Source organism: Taudactylus pleione, unplaced genomic scaffold (assembly GCF_031769625.1).
Source record: "Taudactylus pleione unplaced genomic scaffold, aTauple2 ptg000006l, whole genome shotgun sequence".
NCBI lineage: Eukaryota > Metazoa > Chordata > Amphibia > Anura > Myobatrachidae > Taudactylus > Taudactylus pleione.
Window position 1 is genome coordinate 1,134,032 of NW_028284409.1, and position 17,756 is coordinate 1,151,787.

At 45.8% G+C, this 17,756-nt stretch overlaps 1 protein-coding gene across 1 annotated transcript in view; it reads right to left on the reverse strand.

The window, feature by feature from the left end:
• Positions 1-17,756, reverse strand: part of LAMA2 (laminin subunit alpha 2) — a 901,593-nt gene that overhangs the window by 443,449 nt on the left and 440,388 nt on the right. The window contains exon 16 of the mRNA XM_088452064.1: positions 15,743-15,856. Within this exon, the coding sequence (XP_088308190.1) occupies positions 15,743-15,856 (114 nt within the window). The remainder of the gene's footprint in view (positions 1-15,742; positions 15,857-17,756) is intronic.

Here is a 17,756-nt window from a genome sequence, read left to right on the forward strand (position 1 = left end):
GTTGTCTATACAGTATTTTCAGGGACTGTGTTGTGCCTAACAGGCATATCCTCGCTGGGCCACGGGTGTAGTGTCTCTATCCCTGCAGGGCTTGGGTACCTGGTCAAAGGACCGCGACCTGCTCACGGGGTGCAGCTAAGCCAATATCCCAATTGGGGGGGTCACTGGCGAACACCATCCTGTGGGTTAGACTCCATACCTTTGCCCAGGTGTCGCCAACACTCAAGACCTGTGGATGAGGAGAACGTACATCCAGGCCCCTCGTCTCCGTTTCTTTCCCCAACTGAGGCCCACCACGTCCTCTTCTCCAGTTTCAGATGTGACAGTTTGTTCAGGCCCAATGGAGGCTGCAGGATCCCAAGGTACTGGGTCTCTGCAAGAGTTGACCTCTCGGATGGACAACCAGGAGGCGCAACAACAAGAAGTGGCTCAGTATTTACTGGAGCTCTCGAGGCAACTGGTTTTGATCCAAACCACGTTGGCTTCTATTCTCCCAGTTCCCCCACCTGCGGTTCCTGTACCTTCTCCATCAGGTCCTCCACCGGTGGTTCCTACTCCCAAACCCTGACTACAGCTTGCCACTCCAGAAAGGTTTGATGGCGACCCCAGGCGGTGCCGCGGGTTCATCAACCAATGTGAAATCCAATTCGAATGCCTTCCCCAGAACTTTCCCACATCTCGGGCCAAAGTAGCATATGTGATTTCATTATTAACAGGAGCAGCATTAGACTGGGTCTCCCCTCTATGGGGACGGGCCGACCCCATCGTATCTATCTACGAGGAATTTGTTTCCGCATTTAAGAGAATTTTTGATGAGCCAGGCCTGTCTGCTTCTGCATCCTCTGACCTCCTCCGAGTGCGACAGGGCACATGGTCTGTGGGGCAGTATGTAGTCCAATTTCAGACCCTGGCATCTGAATTAAAATGGAACGAGGAAGCTCTTAAAGCGTCCTTCCTTCATGGACTCTCTGAGAGGATGAAGGATGAGCTTGCCTCCAGAGATTTGCCAGAATCCTTCGCTGACGTTATCTCTCTCTGTATCAAAATTGACCTTCGCCATCGGGAAAGATGGGCTAGTAGGGGGAGAGGTGAACGTCTACCAGTCCGCTCTTCAGCTGTTAGTCCACCTATACCCACCCTAGCTAGTGAAGACGAACCTATGCAGGTCAACAGAGCCAAACTCACCCCAGCAGAGCGCAATAGACGCTTCCAAAATAAATTGTGTATCTATTGCGCTGCACCTAACCACATTCTGAGGAATTGTCCTTTACTTGCGGGAAATGCGAAACCCTGACTGAAGTAGGGAGCATTCAGTTGGGGGTTATTCTCAAGCCATCCCAATTATCCGAAAGTCTTTTAGTAGTGTCGCTTTCCCATAAGTCCAGGACAAGAAAGGTTCACGCTTTAATTGATTCTGGTGCTGCTGGTATTTTTATTGCAGGGAGACTGATTCACACCTTGGGTATTCCAGTCGTTTCCCTACCTAATAAATTGTTACTGTCTGGTCTAGATGGTAAAACTCTGGTGGGGTTACCCATTTCTTCACTCTCTCATCCGGTGTCTGTCCAAATTGGGTGCCTACATCATGAGATGCTGGAATTTTTTGTGTTACTCGAATCCTCCTATGAGCTGGTATTAGGGCTGCCCTGGTTGAGAAAACACAATCCTGTGTTCAACTGGGATGCTATGCAAATCCTATCCTGGGGTTCACAGTGTTTCCAAGATTGTTTGACCATGGTCGTTCCAGTATGTAACCATGCGATGATTGCCAACTCGGCTAAGAAGTCCCTTCGACCAGAGTCTTCTAAACACCCCCCCCAGCCGGGCTTGCCCGAGGCTTATCAAGACTTCGCTCACGTATTTTGTGAACAAGCCGCAGATAAACTGCCTCCGCATCGACCTTGGGATTGTGCCATTGATTTGCTTCCTGGGAAAAGTCCTCCACGTGGCCGTGTTTACCCTTTGTCCGTACCTGAGACCGCGGCCATGGAGGAATACATTAAGGAAAACCTTGCTAAATGATTCATTTGGCCTTCTTCTTCTCCTGCAGGGGCAGGTTTCATTTTTGTAGGGAAGAAGGATGGTGGACTCCGGCCCTGTATAGATTATCGAGGGTTGAATCAAATCACCATAAAAAATCGGTACCTGCTACCTTTAATTTCAGAACTCTTTGACAAGGTTCAAGGGGCTCAGGTTTTCACGAAGCTGGATCTACGTGGTGCATATAATCTGATTCGAATTAAGACCGGGGACGAGTGGAAGACCACGTTCAATACCAGAGACGGACACTTTGAGTACCTCGTAATGCCCTTCGGTCTTTGTAATGCACCAGCTATTTTTCAAGGTTACGTCAACGAGGTCTTCCGGGATATTCTTCATAAATTTGTTGTGATTTATCTCGATGATATTTTAATCTTTTCCAGAGATTTACAGAGTCATCGTCTTCATGTACGTATGTATGTATTGTTCCGCCTTCGCACTCATCACCTCTTCGGGAAACTTTCCAAATGTATGTTTCACCAAACTTCAGTACCATTTTTAGGCCATATTATCTCCGGGGGGACTCTCCAGATGGATCCTGATAAACTAAAGGCAATCTCTGAATGGCTCCTGCCTACGTCATTAAAAGGGACTCAGCGTTTTCTAGGATTCGCAAACTATTACAGGAGGTTTATTCCACACTTTTCTACACTGGTAGCACCCATTACCTCCCTCACAAGGAAAGGAGCCAATCCTTCTAAATGGTCTGTTCCAGCAGTACAAGCCTTTCAAAACCTAAAAGGTGCCTTTTCTCGAGCTCCCATTCTCTGTCAGCCACAAATAGACAAACCATTCATTGTGGAGGTGGACGCATCCTCCGTTGGAGTAGGCGCGGTATTATCTCAGTCTGCTGAAGATGGGAAGATGCATCCTTGTGGATTTTTCTCCCGTAAATTTTCCCCTGCCGAGAGAAATTATATTATTGGCGACCAAGAACTTCTAGCCATGCGCCTAGCCTTAGAGGAATGGCAGTATCTCCTGGAAGGGGCCAAATTTCCTGTCACGATTATTACAGAATCTGATCTATCTACAAACTGCACACCGGTTAAATACCAGGCAGGCGCGATGGTCACTTTTTTTTTCTAGGTTTGATTTAAAACTCCAGTTTTGTCCTGGTATGTTGAACAAGAAGGCCGATGCATTATCTCACTCCTTCATGACTAATTTGGAGGAAGAGGAGTGTTCTCAAGTTCGTTCCATTTTTGACCCAATTGTATTTGCTCCTACTCAAGTAGTGTCCTTGCCACCTGGGAAAATTTTTGTACCTCCTAAGTTACATAAAAAATTGCTGGTTTGGGCTCATGCATCCTTGTTCGCAGGTCACACTGGAATCACCAAGACCTACCAGTTCTTACTTCGATCGTACTGGTGGCCAACCATGAAGAAGGATGTCACGGAGTTTGTCCGCTCCTGTATCAAATGTACCCAACATAAAACTCTGCGTAGACAGATGGTTGGTCCTCTTCGTCCCTTGTCTATCCCAACTGCTCTTTGGACCCACATCTCAATGGATTTTATTTCCGAATTACCTCGGTGCAAGGGACATAACACGGTATGGGTGGTCGTGGATCGCTTTTCTAAAATGGCACATTTTATCCCGCTCGTTGGCCTTCCTTCTGCTCCTCAACTAGCAAAAATTTTTATTCGAGACATCTTCAGATTACATGGTCTCCCCAGGGAAATAGTCTCTGATCGAGGTGTTCAATTTACAGCCAAATTCTGGAGAGCCCTGTGTAGTACCTGTGGAATCATACTGAACTTTTCCTCAGCCTACCACCCACAGTCGAATGGTCAAACGGAAAGGGTCAATCAAGAGCTGGAGACCTTCATTAGGCTCTTTGTGTCTTCTTCCCAGGATGATAGGGTGGACCTCCTGCCATGGGCAGAGTTTTCTCATAACTTTAAATTTCATTCTTCCTCTAAATCCACTAATTTTTTTACGGTTTTTGGTAGACATCCACGAGTTCCAGATTTCCAGAAGCTTCCACCTATAGATGTTCCAGCTGTGAATCAAGAGATTCAATCCTTCTCAGTTCAATGGAATAAAATTCACTTATCCCTAAAGCAATCTTCTAGGAATTACAAAAAATTTGCGGACAGGAAACGTTTGGCGGTTCCAATGTTGAGAGTCGGGGACAGGGTCTGATTATCTTCCAAAAATATCCACTTAAGAGTCCCGTCCATGAAACTTGCTCCGCGTTTTATCGGTCCATATCGTATCATTAAGATAATCAGTCCAGTAACTTATAAATTGGAACTTCCCCCTCAAATGAAGATTTAAAATACTTTTCACGTCTCTCTCTTATGGCCCCTGGTGCTCAATCGCTTTCAGAAGTGTTCCCCTAAATTGCAGCAAGTCAAGACATTACAAGGCACTGAATTTGAGGTGGAAAAGATCTTGGATTCCCGGCACAGATTCCACACCCCTCAATATCTCATCGATCGGAAGGACTACGGCCCCGAGGAAAGGGCCTGGATCAGAGCCTCTGATGTACACGCTCCGCGACTAATCCAGAGTTTTCATAGGCAATTCCCAGATAAGCCTGGTGGGTGTTCAGTGCCCACCCTTAAAGGAGGGGGTACTGTCAGGGCTCAGCCGGGGATTGGAGCCCGCTTACCGCACCGCCGGCTTCCCCTGTCTTCCTGGGTGGTCGGTCGGCCTGCGCGACGGCGGGGGAGAAGCTGAGGATTCTCCCCGCTTGCTGTGGCTTCCTGGAGGGCTGGTGTCCGGCATCTCAAATCCGGACATGGGCGCCGCCATGACAGTCGGCCCATATGACTGGATCCTTCCTCCTGATTGGCTCGTTTCCAGCTGATGCTGTGCACCTGTCTAAGGGTTCCCCTGGGTATAAAACTGTCCCAAAGGTTATGGGAAATTGCCTGAACAACGGTTGTCTCCTAGCGTGCCTTAGTGAGTTCCCGGTCCAGGTTCCTATTCATCCGTACAGCAGCAGTGATACCACCTTTACCTGTGTGCCTTAACATCTCTGGTGAATACCCGTGCAGCAGTGTTACTACCTTTACCTGTGTGCCTTTACGTCTCTGGTGAATACCCGTGCAGCAGTGTTACCACCTTTACCTGTGTGCCTTAACATCTCTGGTGAATACTCGTGCAGCATTGTTACTACCTTTACCTGTGTGCCTTTACGTCTCTGGTGAATACTCGTGCAGCAGTGTTACCACCTTCACCTGTGTGCCTTTCCGTCTCTGGTGAATACCCGTGCAGCAGTGTGATCATCCCCACCTGTGTGCCTCACGTCTCCCGTGGACATCCGTGCTACAACATTTACCACCTCTACCCGTGTGCCTTCTATCTCTGGTGATGTCTCAAGTAACCGTGAGTCGCTTCCCACTTTGAAAGCCTTATTGACATTTTTGATCCTTGTGTCAAGTTGTTGTCTATACAGTATTTTCAGGGACTGTGTTGTGCCTAACAGGCATATCCTCGCTGGGCCACAGGTGTAGTGTCTCTATCCCTGCAGGGCTTGGGTACCTGGTCAAAGGACCGCGACCTGCTCACGGGGTGCAGCTAAGCCCATATCCCTTTTGGGGGGGTCACTGGCGAACACCATCCTGTGGGTTAGACTCCGCACCTTTGCCCAGGTCTCGCCAACACTCAAGACCTGTGGATGAGGAGAACGTACATCCAGGCCCCTCGTCTCCGTTTCTTTCCCCAACTGAGGCCCACCATGTCCTCTTCTCCAGTTTCAGACGTGACATTGTCGTGATGATTTATGCTGGGCACAGGAGGAACAGGAAGAGATGAACTCCATTATATCTGCCTTCATAGAAGGCCACCAATAGTGTCTTTTCCGGAACTCCAAGGTCTTCCAAGTGCCTGAGTGCCCTGCGAAGCGAAAGGAATGTGCCCAAGTGAGAAGCCGCTTCCTTAATTCTGGGGCCACAAATGATTTTCCCGTAGGAGGCTGAAGCTGTAATGCGGCAAAGACTCTTGATTCCAAGACAGGGGTATTGCTTTGATTTTCAGATTGATCATCACAGAGGAGAGATCTCGATAGGGCATCAGCCTTCTGATTAAGTGCTCCAGACCGGAAGGTCAGGGTGAACTGAAACCTGGCAAAGAATATTGCCCAGCGGGCTAAACGAGGACTCACACATTGAAGGTTTTTGAGAAATAGGAGATTTCTGTGGTCCGTAAATACAGTAAATGGGAACTTAGCACCTTCTAGTAAATATCTCCATTCCTTCATCGCCAGCTTAACAGCTAGTAGCTCTTGCTCACCTATGGCGTAGTTCCTTTTGGCAGGTGAGAATTTTTTAGAAAAGAACCCACAAGGATGGACTCGGTTGTCCTCATAACGTTGAGACAAGACTGCTCCCACAGCTTCAGATGATGCGTCTACTTTCAACAAAAAAGGCCTGTCCAGATCTGGTTGTCGAAGAACTGGTGCTGTGATAAAGGCCTGTTTCAGAAGATGAAAGGCAGACTCTGCCTCAGGTGACCATTGGGAAGGATTAGCACCTTTGCGGGTCAAGGCTGTAATGGGGGCCAGCAATGTAGAAAATCCCTTAATGAAGCGTCTATAATAATTGGCGAAGCCCAACAATCTCTGGATGGCCTTCAGTGTCTGAGGTCGGGTCCAATCCAGAATTGCTTGTACCTTCTTGGGGTCCATTTCTAAACTGGAGCAAGATATTACATAGCCGAGAAAAGGTACACTGGGCACTCCAAAGATGCACTTCTCCAGTTTGCAGTAAAGGTGGTTTTCTCTCAAACGGGTCAGAACTTCTTTAACATGTTCTTGATGTTTAGCCACAGAGGGTGAAAAAATCAGTATGTCATCCAGATAGACAACAACCAAAACATATAACAGATCCTGGAAAATCTCATTAACGAAACTTTGAATGATAGCAGGGGAGTTACACAATCTAAAAGGCATTGCTAAATACTCGAAATGTCCATCTCTGGTATTAAAAGCGGTCTTCCATTCATCGCCAGCTCGGATACGAATGAGGTTGTAAGCCCCTCTCAGATCTAATTTAGAAAAAATGACAGAGCCCTTGACCCTATCAAACAACTCAGTAATCAGGGGAAGAGGGTATCAATTCTTTACAGTAATGTCATTAAGGCCTCGATAATCGATACATGCCAACGAAGAAAAACCCAGCTCCGGCAGGTGAAGTAGAGGGGCAAATGAACCCCTTTGCCAAGTTGTTCCGGATGTACTCGGTCATGGCTTGAGTCTCAGGCAAGGACAGTGGATAGGTATGACCACGAGGTGGTGTCTTATCAGGTATCAATTCAATTGGACAGTCCCATTCCCTATGAGGAGGTAAGGTATTTGCTTGCTGCTCAGAGAACACATCAGCGAACATCTGATATTCCTTGGGAATGGCAGAAGAAACTAATGGAACTGTCTTTCTTACAGGTCGAATTTTTGGAAGACAGGATTTCTGACAGTCCATACCCCATGACAGAATCTGCATAGAACTCCACTCAATCCTGGGATTATGTTGACGCAACCAGGGTAGACCAAGAACAATTTCTTGAGAGGCCTCTGATATCACCAGAAATTTTAAGGACTCAGAATGAAGTGCCCCAATTCGGACCAATACTGGTTGAGTCTCCTTGGTGACTATCCTGTTAGTTAGAGGGCGTCCGTCTATAGAGGTCAGAGAGATGGCATGATTGAGAGATGAACAGGGAATCTGAAATATGTCTATGAAACTAGACGTTATGAAATTTCCGGCTGCTCCCGAGTCAAGTAGAGCAGTAGCAAAGACAGGTTTGGGTTTAAGATCCAACACTAGGGTAATCGTGAAATCTTTAATTTTTGGAGATGGGCTCATAACTCCTAACTTGATGTCTCCAGGGTCAGTTAGGATTTGGCATTTCCCGGTTTACGGGAGCAGGAGATCAGCAGGTGACCGAACTCTCCGCAGTACAGACAGAGGTTCCTTTGCATTCTTCTCTGACGTTCTTCTTTGGAGAGGTGTGTATGATTCACCTGCATAGGCTCCTCTTCAATAGAAGGAATGGGACGGGTAGAAATGGAGGGGGCAAATGACCTTTGCCGATCAGTTCTGTGTTTTTCAGCCTGACGTTCCCTGAAGCGTAGGTCAACTTTGATACACAACAAAATCATGTCGTTCAGATTAGTAGGAAGCTCTCGAGTGACTAGATCATCCTTTAGTCATTCTGACAACCCATGCCAGAAGGCCGAGGTGAGGGCTTCCTCATTCCATTTGAGCTCTGATGCTAAAATTTGAAATTGCACGGCATATTGACTGACAGGACGGACTCCTTGTCACAGTGTCATGATGTTTGATGATGCTGATACAGTACGCCCAGGTTCATCGAAAATCCTCCTGAAAGATGACACAAAGCCTGCGTAATTATCCAGCAGCGGATCTGAGCGCTCCCAGAGTGGGGAAGCCCATTCTAAGGCCTGGCCGGATAACAGAGAGACTATATAAGCCACTTTAGTTCTTGCAGTTAGAAAGTTGTCAGGCTGCAGGGTAAAATGTATGTCACACTGATTTAGGAATCCTCGGCAGAGTTTAGGGTTGCCGTCAAATTTACTTGGTAAAGGAAGATGTAAGTGGGGAGATGATCTGCCTCCTGTATTCCCAGATGCTGATGCGGATGTAGATGCTGGTACTACAGGGGTAGAAAAGGAAGTTTGCAAACTATCCTGTCGCTTGGACATCTCTTGCAGAAATTGAACCATCTGATGCTGCATGTTTTCCAGATTTTCTAAACGACCAGAAATGCACCGGAACAAATCCACTCCTGACTTCTGATCCGTGGCCGGCTCCATGGGGCCAGTGCAAACTGTTATGTTCTGGGTTGTTTGTGGACCCGGGGTGGTAGCAGGAGCGATCACAGAAGCGGATTTGAATAAGAAACTAGGGCCCTCATTCAGAGCCGTACGCTCTGAGCAGAGCGCACGCTCTGAATGAGGGCCGGGCTCCATTTTCATGGAGCGTCCTCCTGGACGCTCGTATAGCTGTGGGTCACCACCCACAGGCTATACGAGCGTGCTTTGTGATGGCCGCGATGGTCGAGACCATCGCGACCATCGAAATTGCGAGCCGGAGCCTGCGGTTGAGGTTTTCAACCGCAAGCTCCGGAGTGATTTTGGCTCTATCAGAGCCAAAATCACTCCCACTGACATCACTAGTGATGTCAGTGGGCCGGCTTCTGACGGGAGGCGTTCCCGTGGGAACGCCCCCGTCAGGGAGGCACGCCCCCGGCACGCCCACCAAAGGGGGCGTGCTGTCAATCAACATTGACAGCACGCCCCCTTTGATCGGACACAACGAGCGAAGGACTTTCCTTCGCTCGTCGCGTCTGGCGCATGCGCACGGCGGAGCTCCCTCCGTCGTGCGCATGCTCAGTGCATAACATCGACCCACTTGCGAGCGGACAGCCGCTCGCGAGTGGGTCTGAATCAGGCCCTAGGTTTTTTAATAAGTGCTTGAGAAGACATAAAATATGGCAATAAATAAAAGTCCAGGAATATATAAATGTGCACAAGTGTTCTGTGGTGGAAGTAATGGGTTAATGTCCAAGTAGAAACAATTAGAGCTGTCCAGGTGTGCAGGTAGTGAGACTGAAAATAATCAACCAGGTATGCAGGTAGTGATGCAGGAAAATAATAGCCAGGTATGCAGATAGTGAACTAAGGCAATGAGGAGGATGTCAGCAGGCTCAGGCACTCAGGTATGGGCAAAGGTGATGAAGGCAGCAGGGTAGACCAGCGGAAGCTAGGAGCTGACAGGCAGACTGGCAGACAGTGAATTCACAGGAACAGGATAAGCACAGAGAACTCCCTCTCAGCTAGGCTGAGATACATGTTGCACTGGCCAAAGAAGGAAGGCACTGACCCTTCCTAAATACCCCATGCCATGCTGTTACTGGCCGGAGGGAACATGTGACTCACCTGGATTGGCCAGCCGCATCACATGGCCAGAAGGCAAGATGGCGGCGGCCATGCCAAATGAAATGGAGACGCCACCAGGCCTTACCAGCGCAGAGTGACAACAGGCCTGCACAACAACGTGCACAGCCAAAGCCCCCCGCCAGACACCAGCTCCGCCACCAGACAGCCCGTGCCACAATGACCTCACAGGTAACACCCACCTAGCACCATGCTGAAATACCCTGACCGTGACACCCACACCCCAGTCCAGCCAGCATTCCTTCCCTGCCCACCCCCCAGTCAAACCAGCATTCCTTCCCTGTCTACCCCTTCCAGTCTAGAAAACCATCCTTCCCAGCCTACCCCCCCAGTCTAGCAAGCCATCCTTCCCTGCTCACCCCCCCAGTCCAGCAAGCCAGCCGTCCCTGCCTACCCCCCCAGATCAGCCAGCCTGCCCTGCACTCCCTCCCCCTTCTAGTCCAGCCCACCAGCCTGTCTTCCCTGTCCTAGTCCAGCCAGTCTTCCCTGCGCCACCCCTATGTCTAGCCAGCCTACTCTGCCCTGCCTCTCCCCTAGTCCAGCCAGTCTTCCCTGCCCTTTGCCTCCCCCTAGACCAAATTAGCCTTCCCTGCCCTTTGCCACCCCAATCCACTCTTCCCAGCCAAGTGCCCCCACTTTTTTAGCCTTCCCTGCCCTGTGCCCCCCATTAATATCCAGTGTTCTCTACCCTGTGCCCCCCCTCCACCATGTCTAGCCATCCCTGATTTACACACCAGTTGATGCACCACTCCCGAAGTAGCTCCACCCTTATTATACACAAGTCCACCCAAGTCTGCCCTATACCCCGAGGGGCCCTGCCTATTTTGTCAGTAACGGGCCCCAAAATTTCTGATGGCAGCTCTGAGGAGCGGTGCAGCCTATTGCATTGTATTTATAGTATGGAAGTCACAAAAATTCTCTCCTTATTATGGCGGTCTCAAAACTGCTCTATGCAGTGTATTGTAAGGCAGTCACAAACATCTCTTTGTATTGTATGAAAGCTGTGACCTTTTAGCCAAGCTGATTAGTGTCCGTGTCTTTATTTATTAGTTTAAGTTTAGTGTTAAGTGTTTAGAAGAATAATAAGCAATAAACCAATGGATGTATTAATTGCTTGAAGTGTGCATAAAAATGTAATTTCCAGCAGATGTGCAACTGAACGGTGCAAAAAAAACAAAGTTGAAACCCAATCCCCATGTACTTGGAAGTCGTGAAAAATGTGAGTCCTTTGGTGGGGGAAAAAGGCTATGCTCCATCACACCAAAAATGGCAATGTCTCTTTATATGTGTCATCTTCACAACATGCCCTCCATCCATCCAATTCCTCACATCAGCCAGGTCAAACCTTTTATCCTTACAGATGTCAGCAAATATATCTGCAAATCCATGTGTTTTCCTGTTGGACTAGTTGCGCTTATATTGTGACATGGGGAAAAAAAAGTGTATTTGATTTGTGGATTAATGCTTCTGCAGTTCTTTAATGAACCTTCTCAGTGTACCCTAACTAAGAATTTCTAAATAACCAAATCATTAAGGACAGCTGTGTGAGAATTTAATAAAGAAGAATAATTACTTTTTAGCCTGACATTCTTACTAGAATCTGTATCTATGACAGTATATTACCTTAAGATATTTTCTATAGAAACTTAGTTAATCTTTTGTGAAAACTTGATATTTAAACAACTTCAGTGCTATGATTTGATTAAAAAGAACTGATACACATAATATACAAACAGGCTTAATGCAAAATATTTTAGACAGACTGAGCTAAGAGTGGACGTTTTTCTTGAAGAGGTATTAATGAAAGGAAAATGAATTAATGGTTGAAAACAAGTGGAGAGGAATGAGTGAATCTGTTCCCTTTTAGGTGACACATAGAAAACCAGCCATAAACTAGATGTGTAAGAAAAAAACAAAAAGCGCTAAGGGCTAAATGTAAAAGGTGCGAGTTCTTTAAAATTGCATGCACAGTGCTATACTGGTAATTTTTAGAACTCACCCAATGTAATGAGATGCGAGAACATGGAAACTTGCATGTTACTCGCATTTCCACCACTTGGAATGCCGAAACTCACATGCAGATGTTTTCCCATGGAAAACATACAACTTGGCCTATGTAGTAGAGTGTGAGTTTTTAACTTGCACAATATTATTTACCTAAAACTCGCAAAATAATAGACCTGCTTTAGGCTAGTGAGTATAACCTCAGCAGGTGCGAGTTAGACAGCGTTAGACAGAAGTCTTCCCAGATCAGTGAAATCTGTGAAGGCTTCTGTGTGAAAAAAGTTATAAAGTGTTAAAATAAAAAAAATATATGGGGTCCTTTTCTAAAACTACAACCAGCACCCGGCTTTTTTGAGCCGGTCCTGGTTGTGAAAATACAGGGGGAAAAAAGACGTAGGAGTCCCCCATATTTTCAACAACCAGCACCAGGCCCAGTGAGCCAGTCCTGGTTGTGGAAATATGGGAGACAAAAGGAGTAGGGGTCCTCCATTTTAGCCACAACCAGCACAGGACTCTTTCTAGCAGAGGTGTGGTTCTCCAAGTACCAGCATGCGGAAGAGGCTTGCTGGGACCTGTAGTTCCATAACAAAAAACAATATTTTTACTACTATCAATTGCACCATACTTCATAATCAACCCAGCACCCACTGCTCCAGGGTGCCGGGGATAGCCCTGGGCTATCAGCCTAGGCCTGGGGTGCCCTGGAGAGGGGGAGCCCTTTATTAGGGGGGTCCCCAGCTTCCCAGCTCCAAGGGTGGAGTTTATATTAATAATTTAAATTTTTCTTTCTAGATTGACAATTTTTGAGGGAAAAATGGGTGTAAATGTACCACCCAACCATGCTAATTTGAGGGAACTGTGACGTGGTCCCAAAGATCAGTACCTTGTCCCAATAGAGGTGCAATTGGGAGGTATGTTGCACTTTTGGATTCCCTTTAAATTACAGTGATGCACTGAAGTGGTATTTTTTGGGGAAGTAAGTGGATGGACTAGCACTTTGGAAGCACTAGGCATACCCCAGGGGGCATTTGGATAGTTGACCATGCTCCCTTCAGGTATGTCCAACTTTTGTAGTCTCAGGTGTTGGAAGGTATGGGAAAGGAAGAGTAGACATGCTATAAGTAGTGGTGGTGTGAGCAGTAAGATGATATAGAGAAATGAAATAAAAATAGAGGGCAACAGGGAACAGAGACTTCTGATTATGGGGCAGATGTACTGAGCCTTGAAGAGAAATAAAGTGGAGATAGATACAGTACTAACCAATCAGATTATTACTGTCATTTTTCCATCACAGGGGGGGAATCAAATCAGCCGCTGTAAATTACCGTGGCTAATTACCTCACCTGGGGCTATCCAATTAGCCCCGAAGTCGGCCCAACGCCAGCACTTATAATCTACGATAAGTGACGTTTTTTTCACCAAAAAAAGGCGAAAACACATAGGAGCCGCAATAAGCTGGTGGACCTAAGTGTTTTTGGGAGAACTATCCTTTTATTTCGACCAAAATAATTGGGTTAAAAAAAACATTGGCGACAATCGGGATAATTGTCAAAAAATCCCCGTTTTTCGCCAATCGCGGGAGTCAAACAGCGCACCGAACAATGTTCGGGACTAATTGGATACCGCTCACAGCTTGTAACATGACAGTTAGAAGCTGATTGGTTGGTACTGTGGCCCTCATTCAGAGTCGGTCATTGCGGCTGCACGGTCGTACGCCACCGATGTTCACTAAACTGCGCATGTGTAAAATTCGCAAAGCGTGTGCGCAAACTAGCTATTACGATCAGAAATTGCTCTCTCCTTGAACACAGCCAGGTCGTTAATTTGAGTGACAGGATAAGGCGTTTGTGGGTGTTAACAGGGGAAGGTGCTTGTGAACGGGGGAGTGGAGATCCGAATGCAGGTGTGCCTGACTATGCAAACGGCATTTTATGGGAGTGCATAATTAACTAAGTAGTGTCATGGCACATGTGACATGGGAGGTTTTTACACTGACTTGATCGTAGTGCTTAAGAGAGGGTATGGTCAACCTTAAGCTCTACGAACAGCTCCGATGGTTCCCGATGGTCTCGATTAATCCTTACATGCCCAGAGATGACATGTAATGGGAACGAGAAGGGGGTGTATGTTTAGTCTTACGGCCGCATCCTCCCCTCGCTCGTCCAGCTAACGATCCCATCTTAACGACGCAACTTGCGAGCGCTTCATTTGCATATCTGGCCCCTTTTACCTTACGACCGTGCGGCCGCAACGACCGACTCTGAATGAGGTCCAGTATTCTCTCTCCACTTTTTCTCTCTACAAGGTTTAGTGCAACTCCCCCTTTATCATCAAACTACATGTGCATGTCACCCCATGTCATATAAAAATATATTTTATAGAACTTTATTACTTTAACAGTCTATCCACTGTAGATTTCCTTTTCCTTTTTCCGTATAATTTAAATACATTTATAACACAGTTCAAAAATCTATGTTTTTTAATGTTATTTTTTCATTTATAGAAATAAAATGAATCAAAAACTGAAACATGAATACAAGAGCTAGAGCAAGTGGAGACAGGAGAGATAAAGCATGACGAACTGATAATTTGGCAGTGGTTCAATTTGTGCTTTTGAGAAACTAATGAAATGAGTAATGCTGTTTTAATCTTCACGCCATGTCAGATAATATGTCACTGAAATGTCCTTGAATTAATTGGTCAACTATACATTCAGGGTAAGTCATGCTGTAAAATCCCTGTGGAAGGAAGTGCCAGATCTTTTTATCAGGCACCTTTTAGAGTACAGTAATTCCACAAAATTATTGATAGCCAGTTTAAGAAGCGAACATACAACTTAATAAAGGATGACGGAAATCATAAACAGTCAACAGCAGCGCATGATATAGTAGCATTCGCTTATTCACAGTGTGGCCTCAGTTATGAAACTTGCCATCCAGCAGGGAGAACATGGAAACCCATCCAAAAAATGGAGTTTTGAATGCAGTATGTACTGTATACAGCCAGTAAGCTGAGTTTGTGATGGCTGACTGCACACTACCGCTTATAGTTCAGCAGATAAAAAAAAAGAACAGTTAAAATTCATGTCTAGATAAAAAGAACAGGCAACCTTAAAAAAATAAATTATTATTGTTAAATTAATTTTAAGTTAAAAATTTCTATTTAGCCCAGCAATTCTATACAGCCTCTGGCTGTGTGCCATCCATACACAAACCTCCACTAGTGGCATGTTGTACACAGAACTATAGGCTCCACATGTTGATGATGAAAATGACCCTTGTTAGCACTAGATATGCCCTTGGGTGCACATGACACTGTATCCCTTTTGCAGAGCTGGGTACCCCATACTGGGTGACAATACACGATTTGTGCTGCAGCTAGGTGCTGCTGACACTATCTCCCAAAAATATTTTAAAAATATACTGGCTGGCTAATAATAGGTTCCCGACACAAAAATAACCCTAGTGTGTGTGTATGTGGTAGGGAATATAGATTGTAAGCTCCACTGCGGCAGGGACTGATGTGTATGGCTAAATATTCTCTTTAAGGTGCTGCGGAATCTGTGTGCGCTATATAAATAATTGATAATAATATTATTATTACCTGTTATACATATAGCGCACACATATTCCGCAGCACTTATTAATAAGTGCTTGATGTTGCTGTGCCTCCACTTTACATAATAAAAGCAGCACACAGACATTGAAACATAAAATATTTCACTTTAACATCTAAGTGTATGAGGTCTAATGAACACAGTGCAATGTACTTACTCTGCAGAATCCGGTAACATCATCACACGAGTCAGAGTGACCAAAACATTGGCACGGTTCACATGTCCCTCTGAAGAGTGTGCCATTAACCCGTCTGTGTCCTGGCAAACAGGACTACAAAGAAAAAAAGTGAGTCATGGGGTAAGAAAACAGCTTTGATATTAGAAAGAAATCAGCAGGCAAGTGGGAAAAAATAGTCACACAATTTCTCTTTCCAAATGATTATTATGCATACCCGGCTTTCCCACTGACCTTAACATCACCTTTAAGTAGAAGGTTAAGTGGAGCATAAGCTTCCTCTCTTTTCTGAAGCAGTGCGGAAAGGCAGACAAAAGGAAGAGACGAGATGGAAAGAGAATAAGTGGAAGAAGAGTATTAGAAGAAAAAATATCTGGAAAAGAAATGGAAAGGAACAGCAAAAATGGAATTGCAAAGACAGCTCTGACAGATCTATCACTGTAACCTGTGTTTTGTGTTAAATATACTGAGAATAAGTAGAGCATTGTCAATTTATATTTGTCTATTCTGATAATTATATTTGCTTTCCAAATTAAGTATATGAAGGGCAGTACATGAATTTATAAGCGCATCAATTATTATGTATTAGCTTGTGCTACAAGCTACTACATAATTTCTGTGCTTATAAATTAATGCTGCTCATACAGGTTTGTGTCTCTGAGGAATAAAATATGTTCACCTGGTGACTCAGACCAAATCTATATAAACATAATAACTACTATAGAGACAACAGGGTCTATGTACAAAGCCAAGGGGGGCCAACCAAGTCCTCGAGATGCCCTACAGGTCCTCAAAATCCCCTATCAGTTCATGTTTTAGTAATGACTACATCTGTGCACCAGCTAGGTGGGCTGGAAAATGTTAAATGTTAGGGGATCTCGAGGACTGGGTTGGCCAACCTTGCAGTAAAGCTGGGTACACATTAGCTCATTAATTTTTCAGACCACCTAGACGGTGCATAGGTGTAGTCATTACTAACTGTCACATTTTGAAACATATGGTGCATTCATTTCTAACTGACACATACTACAGATCCACAGGTGGTCTGGAAAACATGAACTGTAAAGGGGTCCTTGAGGACCGGTTTGGCCACCCCTGTACTAAGCCTTGAAGAGTTATAAAGTGGACGGAGGTAAAGTACCAACTAATCAGCTCCTAACTACCATTTTTTAAACACAGCCTGTAAAGTGATAGGATGTGATTGGTTGGTACTTTATCACCATTCACTTTCTCTCTCTCCAAGGCTTTTACATAGCCCTCAATATTATTGAAGCAATTTTTATGTAGTGATTGAAAATGCAACATACTGTACATGCATGAACAACTTGCTTTACAAAAGATTTTGTAAGCAGACCATTATATGAACATTTGAAGAATGATATTCAATACTGCAATTGTTAAAATATTAAACATTTGTACTTTTTATACAGTTTGCCCATTAGCCCCTCCGGCGAAAGGGAAGCCAGCGCTCAGGATCCATGCAGTCAAAATCCTGATGCCGGCATCCTGACAGGGTTAGGAAACCGCCACCTGACAATCGGTATCCTAATCCTCCCCCTCTCCCTACCCCTAACCCTATCCCTCCCCCTACCCTAAACCTAACCCTCCCTCCTTAGTGCCTCACCCCCAACCCTCCCCCTAGTGCCTAACCCTAAACCTCCCCCATATGCCGCTAATTACCTTCGGCGTGCCAGCATCCCAATCATCGGGATATTAACCGCATCCTGTAATAACAGTAGTCAAATGAAACAAACAAAAGATGAAAAAGTAGAGTCAGAGATTAGCCAAGGAATCAGAGACTAGGTGGTGGGGAGTAATCAGTCAAGAACTAGCAGTCCGGACAGTTAGTCAGGAAGTTAGTGATTACCATAATAGATATATGAGCAGGGGCGTTTTAAGGGAGGAGGGGGCCCGTGTGCACTCCTCGTGCAGGGCCCCCTCCTCTCTCCCTGGTGGCTGGCAGCCGACTGATGCGGCTGGCCAGCCACCGGAGCAC